This window comes from Littorina saxatilis, linkage group LG13 (genome assembly GCF_037325665.1).
Source record: "Littorina saxatilis isolate snail1 linkage group LG13, US_GU_Lsax_2.0, whole genome shotgun sequence".
In the NCBI taxonomy this organism is placed as follows: domain Eukaryota; kingdom Metazoa; phylum Mollusca; class Gastropoda; order Littorinimorpha; family Littorinidae; genus Littorina; species Littorina saxatilis.
This window is the reverse complement of record NC_090257.1, coordinates 8,712,801-8,729,702: the sequence shown is the minus strand read 5'-3', so window position 1 is coordinate 8,729,702 and position 16,902 is coordinate 8,712,801. Positions and strand designations below refer to the sequence as shown.

General features: G+C 40.1%; 1 protein-coding gene across 2 annotated transcripts in view; it reads left to right on the top strand.

The window, feature by feature from the left end:
• Positions 1–608: 608 nt before the first annotated feature.
• The window catches only part of LOC138983537 (ADP-ribosyl cyclase/cyclic ADP-ribose hydrolase-like), an 84,531-nt gene continuing 68,237 nt past the window's right edge, over positions 609–16,902 (top strand). The window contains exon 1 of one of the 2 annotated variants that reach the window (XM_070356803.1): positions 609–733. In XM_070356803.1, the coding sequence (XP_070212904.1) occupies positions 719–733 (15 nt within the window). In that variant the 5' untranslated portion in view covers positions 609–718. Of the gene's footprint in view, positions 734–16,268; positions 16,425–16,902 lie in introns of those variants that run through there. The other variant, XM_070356804.1, reaches the window with a different exon arrangement.

Sequence of the window (16,902 nt, the reverse complement as noted above, 5' to 3'; positions counted from 1 at the left end):
CAGGCGCGGCCGGGATTCGAACCCACGACCTTCCGCTTTGGAGGCCGGCGTCTTGCCACCAAGCCATTGCGCCCGTCTACAGCATGCAGTCGGGGTGTTGATGCTTGGAATGTGCGCAAGTGTAGAGATGACCTTATTCCATGAAACAGATTGTATGAAAATCAGCGTATGACATCTCCGTGTGAGTGTAAGCTATTGTGTAAAGACACGGAAGAAGGTGCCGGATGAGATCTTAAGTATTGACCTAAAAAAATCGATTTCGCTAATATTTTGTTAATGTTTTGTCTGTGATATTTTCAGAATGTGTTGAAACAAGTGTGGAGAAAGTTAGAGAAATCTACCGGACACACTTTATGATACACAATTTTGAATGTAATGACATGCCAAGAATCATATTAACGAGGGTCGAGTAATTGAATGTTTTGTCTTTTAAACCTGTTTTTCATATATCGCTGCAGATCCAGTAGCTCTAGTGGAAAAGCCTCGACACATCTGTGATACTTGACATTATCATTTACACGGGTAGGAAAAATGTGATAACACATTTCTAGCGCCTGTGTATGCATGGGTCACACTTCAGAGCTATTATATCACACGCGACGCTAACGGCACCATTTTGTTTCTAATTTATGCAATCCAGTTCCCCGAACTTCAGCAAGTGCTGCAGTGGTGCGGGTGAAGCATTTTGTCATTTCCCTCACATCCCGGAAGGACGAAAATGCCAAACATGCAGGTTAGTGTTGCATGTCTGGGCTAAAGTGATTAAACGTGCTAATGTTTGTGTTTGGGATATATAAATAATAATTGGTGTGTCATGATGATATTTTGAATTGTAAAAAGAGAGGACGTGACGGTGTCAGCTGGGTGTTTTGTGGAGAATGCAGAGATACAAACGAGAAAGCGGGAGGGGGAGAGAGAGAGTGTGTGTGTGTGTGTGTGGAGGGGGGGGGGTGGAGGGCCACTTCCTGTTCTCCTTCCCTCATACAGTCTAGCTAACGCATGCAAATTCCGTGCCATACAGGGCTAAAACGTTTCGAATAACAGACACAACAAAATGTACGTTGGAGAATATTACGGTCTGCTATGACTACCAAACACAGCATTCAGATTTGAAGACTAAAACACTCGAACACTAATTATAAGACCTTCTCCGTGTGTGTTGTCATCTATGCAACTCCCAAAACGAACGCTGTAGCTCTCGGCTCAATTTTAAATCTCTGTCTCTAGGAATAGCGCATGAAATGCTCAGGGTCGAAAGGTGTGACGAAAACTGGGAGTCGCGCAAAGTGCCTAACAATGACAATTACAGTCTGGGATTCTTACCCAAAAACTACCCGTTTTAATTTGAGCAAATCAGCGCTCAAACGTTTATTTGAAGGTATTCCTGGTGTGTGGTAGCATAATAACAACCCCCAACCTAAACTGTATAGCTCTTGGGGCAATTTGAGACAGTTTTCTTGTTAGATGTATTCCCTTTAACCTGATTGTACGTCGAAAGAAGTCTACACGAAGCTAGAAGAGGATGTAACATACATGAACGCACAAAACGAAGTCTTGTTGAATTGTGACGTGTCCGACATCTAAACAACATTGATAAAATAAAATAAAAGATAAAAAGCTACACAAATATGCATTACAACAAACACGACAAGAGTTCATCCAAAAGTAAAGCGTCGAACAACACCTTCCACAATGTGTATGAGGTGTTCTTTTTTATATTTAGTCAAGTTTTGATTTTTATATTTAGTCAAGTTTTGACTAAATATTTTAACGTAGAGGGGGGAATCGAGACGAGGGTCGTGGTGTATGTGTGTGTGTCTGTCTGTCTGTCTGTCTGTCTGTGTGTGTGTGTAGAGCGATTCAGACCAAACTACTGGACCGATCTTAATGAAATTTTACATGAGAGTTCCTGGGATTGATATCCCCGAACGTTTTTTTCATTTTTTTGATAACTGTCTTTGATGACGTCATATCCGGCTTTTCGTGAAAGTTGAGGCGGCACTGTCACGCTCTCATTTTTCAACCAAATCGGTTGAAATTTTGGTCAAGTAATCTTCGACGAAGCTCGGACTTCGGCATTGCATTTCAGCTTGGTGGCTTAAAAATTAATTAATGACTTTGGTCATTAAAAATCTGAAAATTGTAAAAAAAATTGTTTTTTATAAAACGATCCAAATTTACGTTCATCTTATTTTCCATCATTTTCTCATTCCAAAAACATATAAATATGTTATATTTGGATTAAAAACAAGCTCTGAAAATTAAAAATATAAAAATTATGATCAAAATTAAATTTTCCAAATCAATTTAAAAACACTTTCATCTTATTCCTTGTCGGTTCCTGATTCCAAAAACATATAGATACGATATGTTTGGATTGAAAACACGCTCAGAAAGTTAAAACGAAGAGAGGTACAGAAAAGCGTGCTATCCTTCTCAGCGCAACTACTACCCCGCTCTTCTTGTCAATGTCACTGCCTTTGCCATGAGCGGTGGACTGACGATGCTACGAGTATACGGTCTTGCTGCGTTGCATTGCGTTCAGTTTCATTCTGTGAGTTCGACAGCTACTTGACTAAATGTTGTATTTTCGCCTTACGCGACTTGTTCTTCTTTACACCCCCGGTATAGGGGTGTGTATAGGTTTCGGTCGATGTGTTTGTTTGTTTGTTTGTGTGTTTGTGTGTTTGTGTTCGCATATAGATCTCAAGAATGAACGGACCGATCGTCGCCAAACTTGGTGAACAGGTTCTATACATTCCTGAGACGGTCCTTACAAAAATTGGGACCAGTCAAACACACGGTTAGGGAGTTATTGGTGGAGTAAGATTCTACAAGGTCTTATAGAGAAAAATATTCATGGTCAAAGGGAAATAACCTTCTCAGTTGGTGGCAGTGAGAATGGGTGCAGTGAGAATGGTTATTTCCCTTTGACCAACGGGGGTGTTTTTCCTACCTCGAAGGAATTTCTTGTTTTTTATAGACGTTTCCTCCGTCGTCGCCAATGGCTTGTTATTCCAGCTCCGGAATCCGCAACTCATTCAACAAGTCGGACGCTGTTCCCTCGAAACACTTTGCTTCACTTAAACGCTTCCTCCGTCGTTGCCGTTGGCTTGTTATTCCAGCTGCGGAATCCGCAATCATTCTAAAAGAGGGACACTGTTCCCTAGGAACACTTTGCTTTACCTTTAAACGATTGCTAGTACCCTAGTGTTACTTTGCAACTAAGATAACTCGTGTCAGATACACACAGTGCATCTTGCGGCTTGCATGTCGGGGCAGATACTTTAGAACAACTGTTGCAAGCATCGTTTTCGGACAAGGTAGGTCCCTTCAGTTTTGGTTTGGTTCATTTCTGACTTGATTTTGGTAGGATTATCACTATGCTGAAGATGTTTATTCAATAATGATACACTTGTTTGTGTACAGTGCCGAAAACGTGAGAGTATATAACTCGGATTCCTGCGTGTATACTAGCTTTAAAAGCGTGCGATCGTGCGATATCAAAGTTCAAGTCTGAAGATAGACCCTGAGAAGTTTGACCAGTGCATGCAAATCCTTGGTTACATGGTCCATTTCATGTCGGTACAGTGTTCGTCGCACATCTGCAGTCTCTTCAATAAATGCCTGTCTTTGAGACACAGAGAGGGGGAGAGAGAGAGAGAGAGAGAGAGAGAGAGAGAGAGAGAGAGAGAGAGAGAGAGAGAGAGAGAGAGAGAGAGAGAGAGAGAGAGAGAGAGAAAGGAAAATGAGAGAGAGAAAGAGTTGTAAGAGTTGTCTTCTGAAAAAAGAGAATGATTCAAGGACACCAAACATCAATTCTTTAACCTGTGAACAATCATTTCAACCATCTAAGATCTTCCAGGCTTGTATATGGAATGGGAAGATGCTTCCTCTTAGAAGCGTACCAGAAAAAGGCAGCCCAGCTGCTATCTGCGCATAGTTCAATTGTTTGGGCTCAATTAATTTCACATGCTGGCACTAGTGTGAGTTACGAAATTATTTCAACAACACTTCCCTTGTACTGAATCTCCACACCATGACAACACAACTCTCTCTGTAACATTGTGTGTGTGTGTGTGTGTGTGTGTGTGTGTGTGTGTGTGTGTGTGTGTGTGTGTGTGTGTGTGCGTGCGTGCGTGCGGGCGGGCGTGTGTGTGTGTGTGTGTGTGTGTGTGTGTGTGTGTGTGTGTGTGTGTGTGTGTTTCTGTCCGTCTGTCCGGTTTTTATCTTTCTGTTTCTTGTTGTGTTTTATTTTTGTTTGTTTGTTTCATTGAAAAAATAATTTATCAGGATATAGTGTGCGTATGCATGTACTTTTTTCACATGAAAATATTAGTCATCTTGAGACAATCTAGATGAGGAACGAAAAGAAGTGTGGCCGTCACCAACTCCCTTGCAGACCAAACTATACGGCAGTCGACAGGAGTTGGAGAAAACGACAACATTTATCACCAGTGCTGGACTGATCGTGTAACCTCTGCGAACGCCAAGAAGAAGATGAAGAAGAGACAATCTTGATATGTAGATTAGGTATTAGTGTGCCTTGGTCTTGTGGAGTACCTCTTTACATGGTTTAAAATCTAGACCAGTCATAAATAGGGATTCTAGCAGAAGAATATAAAGTACAAAAGTAAGCATACTTTTGTTCATCTAAATGGCTTCACAAGGAGCTGAGTTTAGGTCTTAATTCAAAGCCTTAAAAACGTGTTCTTACCGTAGGGACAGCTGGTTTTTTATATTTAGTCAAGTTTTGACTAAATATTTTAACATCGAGGGGGAATCGAAACGAGGGTATGGTGTATGTGCGTCTGTCTGTGTGTGTGTGTGTGTAGAGCGATTCAGACTAAACTACTGGACCGATCTTTACGAAATTTGACATGAGAGTTCCTGGGTATGAAATGCCCGAACGTTTTTTTCATTTTTTTGATAAATGTCTTTGATGACGTCATATCCGGCTTTTCGTGAAAGTTGAGGCGGCACTGTCACGCCCTCATTTTTCAACCAAATTGGTTGAAATTTTGGTCAAGTAATCTTCGACGAAGCCCGGGGTTCGGTATTGCATTTCAGTTTGGTGGCTTAAAAATTAATTAATGACTTTGGTCATTAAAAATCGGAAAATTGTAAAAAAAAATAAAAATTTATAAAACGATCCAAATTTACGTTTATCTTATTCTCCATCATTTTCTGATTCCAAAAACATATAAATATGTTATATTCGGATTCAAAACAAGCTCTGAAAATTAAATATATAAAAATTATTATCAAAATTAAATTGTCCAAATCAATTTAAAAACACTTTCATCTTATTCCTTGTCGGTTCCTGATTCCAAAAACATATAGATATGATATGTTTGGATTAAAAACACGCTCAGAAAGTTAAAACAAAGAGAGGTACAGAAAAGCGTGCTATCCTTCTTAGCGCAACTACTACCCCGCTCTTCTTGTCAATTTCACTGCCTTTGCCATGAGCGGTGGACTGACGATGCTACGAGTATACGGTCTTGCTGAAAAATGGCAGCTACTTGACTAAATATTGTATTTTCGCCTTACGCGACTTGTTTGTTTTTGGTTTTTTGTCTGTTGTTGTTGAATGTGATGTTTTGTTTGGCTGTTTGTATTTCTCAACTGGAGAGCGAAACGTTAATACATTATGTGACCCTCCACCACGAAATGAGTCGCATGTCACCTCGCGCGGTTCTGCGCAAGGCTTAACTGCGAGCGAAGGACAGAACCTTTTAGAGAAAACCCCAAATCACAAAAAGCTTGTGAGATTGTAATTTGATGCATGAGAAATGAAGGTCCCCAGGTGTTGCTTGTCGTTAAATTCGGTGTTTTATGTCTCCAGAATAAAATCAACAGTTCTTTTTATATGTTTTCGCAAGACAATTAAACCCAAACAAATGAGCGCAGTTTTTGTTTTTACTGTAGATCGTATGCGTATCAGGTTGATTTCCATCTACCTTGAATGTTCGACCGAAGAGTAAAGTTACTGAAACTTTCTGGTTTATGTGCAAACCTTGACTATTTTTCTGTGCGGTTTTTCTTTCAAACGATTCAGATGTCAAAAGGTTTTGTGGATGAGTTTCGAGGCGATTCTTCTGTTGCTTCTTTTATTGCCTGCTATTTCTAAGCCAAGAGTTTCGTTTGAAAGATTTGCCACTGAAAGGCTTTACATACTGATGTTCAAATGAAACCGTATGCGATATCCATGTCCATTTCTTTTGATTTCTTGGCCAAGAGTTTGTTTTGGTATCGGCCGCGACGTTTTATGAGATCGTATTACGACATAAACACTAGTATCCGTGCAAGTTTCTTTGGATTTCTGAGCGCAAAGCTTGCTTTTGATATTTTATCCAAGGGTTTGTTTTGGTATCAGTCTGAAGGTTTTAAGAGACCGTGTTATAGCATATCCTCCAGTGTTTTATGCCATTTTCTTTGCACTTCTTGGATATTCATAATAGTTCTTTAAGATGTCTGCGCGCAGAGTTTGCTTTTTATTTTCATTTTGTGTGTGTGTGTGTGTGTGTGTGTGTGTGTGTGTGTATGTGTGTGTGTGGGTGTGTGTGTGGGTGTACGTGCGTGCGTGCGTGCGGGCGGGCGGGCGTGTGTGTGTGTGTGTGTGTGTGTGTGTGTGTGTGTGTGTGTGTGTGTGTTTCTGTCCGTCTGTCCGGTTTTTATCTTTCTGTTTCTTGTTGTGTTTTATTTTTGTTTGTTTGTTTCATTGCAAAAATAATTTATCAGGATATAGTGTGCGTATGCATGTACTTTTTTCACATGAAAATATTAGTCATCTTGAGACAATCTAGATGAGGAACGAAAAGAAGTGTGGCCGTCACCAACTCCCTTGCAGACCAAACTATACGGCAGTCGACAGGAGTTGGAGAAAACGACAACATTTATCACCAGTGCTGGACTGATCGTGTAACCTCTGCGAACGCCAAGAAGAAGATGAAGAAGAGACAATCTTGATATGTAGATTAGGTATTAGTGTGCCTTGGTCTTGTGGAGTACCTCTTTACATAGTTGAAAATCTAGACCAGTCATAAACAGGGATTCTAGCAGAAGAATATAAAGTACAAAAGTAAGCATACTTTTGTTCATCTAAATGGCTTCACAAGGAGCTGAGTTTAGGTCTTAATTCAAAGCCTTAAAAACGTGTTCTTACCGTAGGGACAGCTGTTGTTTGTGTTTGGTTTTTTGTCTGTTGTTGTTGAATGTGATGTTTTGTTTGGCTGTTTGTATTTCTCAACTGGAGAGCGAAACGTTAATACATTATGTGACCCTCCACCACGAAATGAGTCGCATGTCACCTCGCGCGGTTCTGCGCAAGGCTTAATATAAGTCCGGGGAGTGTCTGGTAACAGTGTGAGGGTCACCTTAGTCTCAGGCTTATAACTCAAACAGTTGTCGCTCTTTTCTAAAACGGTTTTCACCACGGCATAGAGCATAAAAAACTCTTTAGGAAAATGTAAAAAAGATGAAAATCATGCAAAGGTGACATGCGACTCATTCCGTGGTGCAGGGTCACATATGCCTTTCAAGTAGATGATAGAGATGTTGCTGGGAAGTTAATCTTATGCAAGTTTGCTAAAGTTTAAACAGCCCTAGGAGTTTCCTTTCCCCCTGACTTGAAAAAAAACCACAATGACTTCGGGACCTCTGTCAAAATGACGGCAAAGTGTTATGGCGATTTGAAAATGGTGTCTGCGTTTTTTCCCACTGCTGGTGGGATACTAAATTTTACCTCCACGAAAAAATGACTTTTTTACTCCGAGTACACCTGACGTACGAGAAAAGAACTCCATGAAGATACAGTTTAAGTCTACTTTGATATCACCATACGTATCACAGACGCGCTTTCTTAAGCTTCTCTCTTTTTTTTTGCGGAAACGTTGGCGTCCATTTTCGGTTGTTATTTTAACCGTCGCGTTCCTTTTAACAGACTATGCGTTTACGAGACGATAACAAAATGAAACGCGTGCAACAGAAAAATGCAAGTATGTGCTTGGTCTCGTATTTGAAGTAGCTGTCATTTTGGTCTTATTTCTAGCAGAGAGAAAACGTGTTTTTGCATGGCATACAAAGCTGAGGTATCATATTACTTGAATCGATGTAGATGATAAGAGAAATTCGCTGTCTCAGGAAACAGCTAATCTGTTGACCTACGGGTTGTGTTCAAGTGAAAATTGAAAGTTGTTAGCTCTGTACTTAGGGATCAGGGGCGAATCCAGGGGGGGGAGGGGGGGGGTCCGGAACCTCCTCCCCCCCCCCCCCTAGCGACCTAAAAAAAATTTACAAAAATAAAAAAGAGAGAAAAAAAGATTTTATTTTTTGAAAATCAAGAAAAACTGAAGGCTCAGATTGCACCAGATTGCTCCATTTTCCTTGATTTCTATTAAAATTGTCCGGGGGTGGGGGGTGGGGCGTGCCCCCGGACCCCCCTACGAGCCGGCCTTGGTCTTTTAAGTGACGGTTTCGGAAAGTAGCTGGGTAATTTGTTAATGTCGGTCTCGATTGAAATGATCGCTACTTGATATTGCTTTCCAAACTTATACGAAGTGACCGGGAGCGTAGGGTCAGTTACTGAACTAGCCCCGAACAGTGAGATATGGAGATACACAAATACGAACGAAGAGACTCGCAAAACTCGAGTCGCTGAGTCGTCGCCACGCTCGAGAACTCAAGTGTAATATTTGAAGGTAAAAGCTCCCTCGTCTACAGTGTGACAAAATACCTAAGTCTGTTGGTAGGGTGCCCCAGTGACGGGGCGCTGGTCCTTATTTTTGTGGTCCCGGGTTCGATTCGCTTCGACGGCAATTTTATTTTTTTCTGAACTCGTAATTCTTGTATTGTATTTCTTTGCTTCATTCAAAAAGTTGCGTAATTATTGAGTACTTCCAGCGGGACAATTTCCCCAAACTGAATTTCCCATTATATTTTGTTTAGTAACCTCGGCTTTGGTGAAAATGTAATGCCCTATAGGTAACACCGCGACAACATTTATCGATGAGACTGACAAGAAAACGTATAAATCACAAATACGAACGGGGAACCGACTAGTCGACAAATGCTCGTTCAATAACCCCGGCAGGCACGTGGAAGATGTTGCGGTTGCACTTTTAAGTATTTGTTTTCACAGATTTAGGTCAAGAAGGTTCGTGGCGGGTTGGTACACTATACTTTGCTTGTAGATCCGGCGGTCTCGAGTTCGAGTCCTTTACTTGGCAAGTTTCTTGCATAAACATTTTTTCAACTTGTTCTTGTTTTCTGAAATCTATATACTTGTATTTTTTGTATTTGTTGTATTTATCCCAAAGATTTTGAGTCATGCATTGCAAATCGAACATAGTGCATGAGCGCCATTGAACAGCTTTCCCACAATCCCGTATTCTATTTTTAGTAACAGATATTCCCAAGGAAAGGTCAAAGGACATATGTATCATCGCGTGTCGACTGCTGGTAATAGTAGTTGTAAGTTGTAAGAAATGGTCATGGCTCCCAAAAGAACTGTTTTTCCGTTTTGGGAGTCGCTTTGAGTGTTTTTTTGCGAACATTAATAGCAAACCATTTAAAGGATTGGACAGTATTAAATCGGAATTTTGGTCCGCTGTGTTGAAGGCATGGCTTGATAACAATCAAGTCGATAATAATGGTAATTCTGTTTCCGGTTTGTTGTGGAACAACAAAGATATAATTTGTCAAGGAAACCCACTCTTTTTTGCGGATTGGATTAAAAGTGGTATAATGTATGTGAGCGATGTGTGTGAGAATGGACGTTTTTCTACCTATGAAGAAGTGTGTGAAAGAACTGGCTACACTGCAAATAGATTGCTTGAGTACAATGTTGTTCGAATAGCTGTACATCTCCTTTTAAGAAATGTCGATATAAACGATGTAAATTGTTCAGTCTGTGACATTCCGACCTTCTGTGGGAAAAAAGTGAAATCAGTAAAAGAAATTCGAAAGATTCTGGTAGGAAAACAATACAGCCAACCCTGTTCAGAAGGATTTTGGAGAAGAAAATTAGGATTTGAAATTGACGAAAAGAATTGGAACTTAGCAGCCACTGTCACTAGTGAAGTTCGATTACGTGTATTGCATTGGAAAATATTGCAAAACATTTATCCAACTAATATTTTATTGTGTAAAATGAAAGTGAAGGCTGATAAAAACTGTACATATTGTAAGGATGAACTTGATGTATTGGAGCATTTTTTCTTTGAGTGCCCAACAGTGCTCAGGTTTTGGAAATATATTGAAATGTACATTTTAGTAAACATTGGTGAAAGAATTAGGTTGAATGTTACAGATGTGCTTTTTGGTATAAAAAGTAACAGCAAAAATATGAAGAAGATTAATCACATTATTTTAATCGCAAAGATGTGCGTAAGCATTTTTAAAAAAACCGATTCACGATTAACACTGGAAATTATTTTTGGAAATCATGTTGTTTTGAGATTTCGTTAGTCTGAAGTTTTATTAATTAAAAACAAACTATTGTTTATTTTCTTTGATATAATGTAAAGACAGCCATACATTATGATGCGAATATTGTTTAAAAAAAAAGATCAATATATGATGACATATGATCATTTTGATGCTACACATGTTGACACGTATATTTTTTTCACGTATGACTATTTTTAGTCCTTTTGTATAATGTACAAGTTTTTCTGAACCGCATGTAAATGAGAGAGTATGTGTGCAAACAGAAAATACCATGTTTGTTATCTAGTGTTTTATTAATTGAATAAAAAAAATTAAACAAAAAAAAAAAAAAAAAAAAAAAAAAAAAAGTTGTAAGCTGCTTCTGCTAGCCAGTATTGTGGTTGCGCTGAGCAGGAAAGCACACTTTTCTGTATCTTTATTCTGTTGAACTTTCTGAGCTTGCTTTTAATCCAAACATAACACATCTATATGTTTGTGGAATCAGGAACCGACAAGGAGTAAGATGAACTTGTTTTTACTTCGATAATCGAAATTTAATTGTAATCATAATTTTTATATTTTTAATTTTCAGAGCTTGTTTTTAATCCGAATATATGATATTAATATGTTTTTGAAATCAGAAAATAATGAAGAATAAGATACTATTATTTTTGGATCGATATCTAAAAACATAATTTGAATTGCAATTTTTAGATTTTTTAATACCAAATTCATTAATCAATTGTTAAGGTTCCAAGCTGAAATGTAATACCAAAGTCCGGACTTTGTCGAAGATAGCTTAACTAAAATGTCAATCTATTTAGTTAAAAAATGTGGGCGTGACAGTGCCGCCTCAAATTTCACTAAAGGCCGGATATGACGTCATCAAAGAAATTTATAAAATAAAATAAAAAAACGGTCTGGGGATATTATCTGGAAGAATGTTTCATGAAGATCGGCTTAGTAGTTTCCTCGGAATCGATCTACACGCACACACACACACACACACCACGACCCTCGTCTCGATTCCCCGTCTATGTTAAAACATTTAGTCAAAACTTGATTAAATGTAAAAACACAAGAAAGGTTCATTCTTCGGTAAGATAAATCTCAGCAAAAAAACTAAAACATTCTGTCACGTCCCCTTTTTGTCAACTGCTTTGTCCTGAAGTAAACGTTTAATTTTCTTATTTCTTTTTACATTTAGTCAAGTTTTGACTAAATGTTTTAACATAAAGGGGGAATCGAGACGAGGGTCGTGGTGTGTGTGTGTGTGTGTGTGTGTGTGTGTGTGTGTGTGTGTGTGTGTGTGTGTGTGTGTCTGTGTCTGTGTAGAGCGATTCAGACTAAACTACTGGACCGATCTTTATGAAATTTTACATGAGAGTTTCTGGGTATGATATCCCCAGACGTTGTTTTTCATTTTTTCGATATATGTCTTTGATGACGTCATATCCGACGTTTTTGTAAAAGTTGAGGCGGCACTGTCACACCCTCATTTTTCAATCAAATTGATTGAAATTTTTGTAACGCAATCTTCGACAAAGGCCGGACTTTGGTATTGCATTTCAGCTTGGTGGCTTAAAAATTAATGGATAACTTTGGTTATTAAAAATCTGAAAATTGTAATTAAAATGGTTTTTTAAAAAACGATCCAAATTTACGTTCATCTTATTCTTCATCAATTTCTGATTCCAAAAACATATAAATATGTTATATTCGGATTAAAAACAAAGTGTGAAAATTAAAAATATAAAAATTATGATCAAACTTAAATTTCCGAAATCGATTTAAAAACAATTTCATCTTATTCCTTGTGGGTTCCTGATTCCAAAAACATATAGATATGATATGTTTGGATTAAAAAAAACGCTCAGAAAGTTAAAACGAAGAGAGGTACAGAAAAGCGTGCTATGCAGCACAGCGCAACCACTACCGCCCTAAACAGGCTCGTCAGTTTCACTGCGTTTTGCACGAGCGGCGGACTACGGTCATTGTGAAAAAAAGCAGTGCGTTCAGTTTCATTCTGTGAGTTCCACAGCTTGACTAAATGTAGTAATTTCGCCTTACGCGACTTTTTTTTTTTATTCACGTTGAGGAAAACCTGTACGACCTTTCATTGCATGCAGGAGCACAAGGAAGAAGAGACAACACAGGAATGTGTATTACACACAAATCATGTCAAGTTGCCGACAGAGGATCTGCCGCTTGATCACTTGATAAACATGAGGATAGAGATAGGGGCGTCCACATGTCGGATATATGTGCACAAGGGGGTCTGTGTTGCTGGTCAGGTGTAACAAGTTACATTAGATTACGGAGAGAGAGAGAGAGAGAGAGAGAGAGAGAGAGAGAGAGAGAGAGACACACACACACAGAGACAGAGAGAGACAGACAGACAGACAGACAGAGAGAGACAGAGACAGAGACAGAGAGAGAGAGAGAGAGAGAGAGAGAGAGAGAGAGAGAGAGAGAATGGGGCGGGGATATAGCTCAGTTGGTAGCGCGCTGGATTTGTATTCAGTTGGCCGCTGTCAGCGCGAGTTCGATCCCAGGTTCGGCGGAAATTTATTTCACAGAGTCAACTTTGTGTGCAGACTCTCTTCGGTGTCCGAACCACCCCCCGTGTATACTACATTGGGTGTGCACGTTAAAGATCCCACGATTGACAAAAGGGTCTTTCCTGGCAAAATTGCTTAGGCACAGTTAATAATTGTCTACCATACCCGTGCGACTTGGAATAAGGCCGTGAAAGGTAAATATGCGCCGACATGGCTGCAATCTACTGGCCGTATAAAATTTCATCTCACACGGCATCACTGCAGAGCGCCTAGAACTGTACCCACGGAATATGCGCGATATAAGCCTCATTGATTGATTGATTGATTGAGAAAGAGTAAGAGAGACACAGAGAGAAAGGGAGGGAGAGAGAGAAAGAGAGAGAGAGAGAGAGAGAGAGAGAGAGAGAGAGAAAGAGAGAGAGAGAGAGTGCGAGAGAGAGAGACAGAGAGAGAGAGAGAGAGAAAGAGAGAGAGAGAGCAATACTAAAAGAGATGAGAGAGAGAGAAATCGAATACTACTAATAAATTGTAATAAAAACATTACTATACACATGTCTCAAATAGTGATGATAATGATGATGCTGATGATATAGTCATTAGCAAAATAGCATGCGGTATAATGGAAAACAGTAGAGGTGTACGCATTTAAGCAAGGCACGATGAAGCAGAACTGATGAGGAGATTAGCATAATTCATTAACGAAAAAGAGAGAGGGGGCAAGATAGAAGTGTGTGTGTGTGTGTGTGTGTGTGTGTGTGTGTGTGTGTGTGTGTGTGTGTGTGTGTGTCTGTGTGTCTGTGTGTCTGTGTGTCTGTGTGTCTGTGTGTGTGTCTGTGTGTGTGCATGCGCTGTGTGTGTACTTTAGACATATTAGAACAATCGTTGTATGTAAATAGATACGTGCTGGAGTACAAAGGTAGTAATCAGTCCGTTTAGAGTATGACGATGTATTCTTTGAAGAAGAGGTGTAAAATATTTGTCCATTTTTATGAGATGAATTCAAAAGATAAATGTGTGTTTATGTATGATATTTATAACATTATCCTGAATAAACTTGGCTGAATTCAACAGCCTGCTCGTTCCACATGCAACAGCCTGCTCGCTCATTACTTCCCAAAATAAATACTCCAAACAGTGTTCTCTTTGCAACCACCCGTCCGAAACAATGTCGCGTGTACTGAACGAGTGCTCCAAATACCACTTACTCGGCGTGCAAGCATAAGAATCTCACCCAGTTTACCGGCACGGTTGGCCTGGTGGTAAGGCGTCCGCCCCGTGATCGGGAGGTCGTGGGTTCGAACCCCGGCCGGGTCATACCTAAGACTTTAAAAATGGCAATCTAGTGGCTGCTCCGCCTGGCGTCTGGCATCATGGGGTTAGTGCTAGGACTGGTTGGTCCGGTGTCAGAATAATGTGACTGGGTGAGACATGAAGCCTGTGCTGCGACTTCTGTCTTGTGTGTGGCGCACGTTATATGTCAAAGCAGCACCGCCCTGATATGGCCCTTCGTGGTCGGCTGGGCGTTAAGCAAACAAACAAACAAACAAATCTCACCCAGTTTGTGACAGATTCACAGGCGTGGAATTTGGTATACAAATTGGCACATGCAGTCATGCTTTTGGTACAAAATATCAAGAGAGTATTACAGTCGTTTGGTCATTTACAGCAAGAACAATCGTGTCTTGTTACAGTAATGTTATCAATAATCAAAGTAACACTGGGAAACACCCTTAACACTTTCTACCCCACCTATGTTGACCAAGGTTATTTTGGCCGAGACCAGCTGTGCTGCAGCAGGTCACTCAGAATTGTAGTAACTGTGTATCAACAAGCTGGAATGCAGGCGTTAGATGGACGTTACAGTAAGCAACTGAAGCTAACAGTCTGAGCGGATAAATCCGTACCTGGTCAGATAGAGCCACATGCGTGGGTACGGATATATCCGTACCTGGGAGACAATTAGTTAAAATGCTAAGAGGTTTTCAGACATTTGCATAGTACACTGCTTATTCGCAGTTTTAATTGTACCCAAAATTGAGTAAACTTCCTTTAGAATATGCAGAAGCGTTCTCACTTCGACGAGTTCGAGTAATGTTCATGCAATGATACAAGTGGCACGCCTGTGCAACTAAGTGCATACAGCGCACCATAAAGCACGGCCACAACACATAACTACTTAGCTGCTGTTTGCAATATTTCCTGCCTGTAATGTGTAAGGAAGGTAGCCCTATAATTATAGGGCATGTTCCTATATTGAACCAACCCTTATTTATGTTATTTTAAGACAAAGTTATTTTTGTTTTCGTAGCAGTTTCATTGCGGAAACAGGCAGGCTACACGGACGTACACAAGACAGTGTGGCCGCTTCCGGTTAGATAACCAAGAGTCATCTCAAATTTTCTGTTTTGCCTCTCGCTGACCTTCGCTTTGGTATAACACAACGACCAAGAAACAGACAAAGTTGGGTTTCGAGCGTGTAAAAGGCCAGTATTCAGTTACTTTTTTCAATCAGTTTTGCTCCACCAATCAATTTATCGAGAAAGATTTACTTATGGGTCGTTTAATGGGATATACTGCATAGTCCCTGTATTGTGCATATGTTACAACATTACTTATTTACAATAAGTCATTGATCATTGAGGATATGCTGAAAAACGGTAATGTTTGTGTTACAAACGTCTCAGCAGGAGTGTCTCAATCTCAATATAAGAACGCTGGTCGATACGTCGCCATGTTTTGAAAGTTAATTCCTAATCAACCACAAAAATACCTACACACATAATTATATTTCCATGAAATCCAGTGGGGGGGGGGAGGGGGGGTTCAGACTAAGAGGACAATAAATCAGTTGGACCTTGATTGAAAAGATCGATATGCGGGTCCAACCACACACAAACATTGGATTGTGATAACACCTCCTACAAGTCAAACCTATCGGACAGTCGACTGGTCAGGGGTCAGATCAACACAGTGTGAGGCAATGACCGAAGACCGAGACCTGAGAAAAACACTACATGATGAGTGTGTGCGGACTCGTTCTTGTGCCACTTCTTTATCGTCCTACTACTTTTGCCTTATAATCTTTAAGAAGGGTGTGGAACCACACAGCCTCAAAGTTGAGATGCCAATATAGCGCCCCTTCCCTTATTTAGTGTTCAATGATATGCATTTGTAGGCTCGGGTCAATGCAGTTACACGCAAAACTGAGATCCGCTTCCTTGTACGTCCCAAGAAAAAACCAACAAACGACGCAGTAGGGAAACACTCAATGACTCAGTGACTCAGTCGTAGTTGACAATATCGAAGGTAAACAAGACGGCTGACAAGTTTGAGACGCACAATGAGTTGTATCATGTTATTTTGAAATATCGTCGGCTGTGTGCGTTGATTCGTGAAGGCCAAGGTCTTCACTGGTCCACATTAGGTTCCCAGGTACTATGGAGGAGTTGTGAAAAATAAATAAATCCCTGCGCTTAGAACTGTACCCACGGAATACGCGCGATATAAGCCTCATATTGATTGATTGATTGATTGAACTTGTCTGTATAATTAATTTTTGTTGACTGTCTGCATAACATACACATTGGACTCAGTTATTCGCTGCAATTGTTGGTTTTAACTGCTCTGCCACGTGTTTTAGTTTGTCTCGCTCTAACCGGATAACACAAAAGCAACAGGTTACTCTTCCGCTACGCTTCAATAATCCTGACAGTTATTTCCGGAAAACGTCTTTTTAGTGTGATTTTCGCCTGCGGCAGGTTTTGGAGAGTTGAGAACATTAACAGGCATCAGCAAGTTTGGGTAAAAACAAAACCCTTATGTTTAACGATGACGTCCCCAACAGGGAGAACTACGTTTCACAACTCGTCATGGACTGCCGACTGTCCATCTTTTGGATTTACCTCGTGAT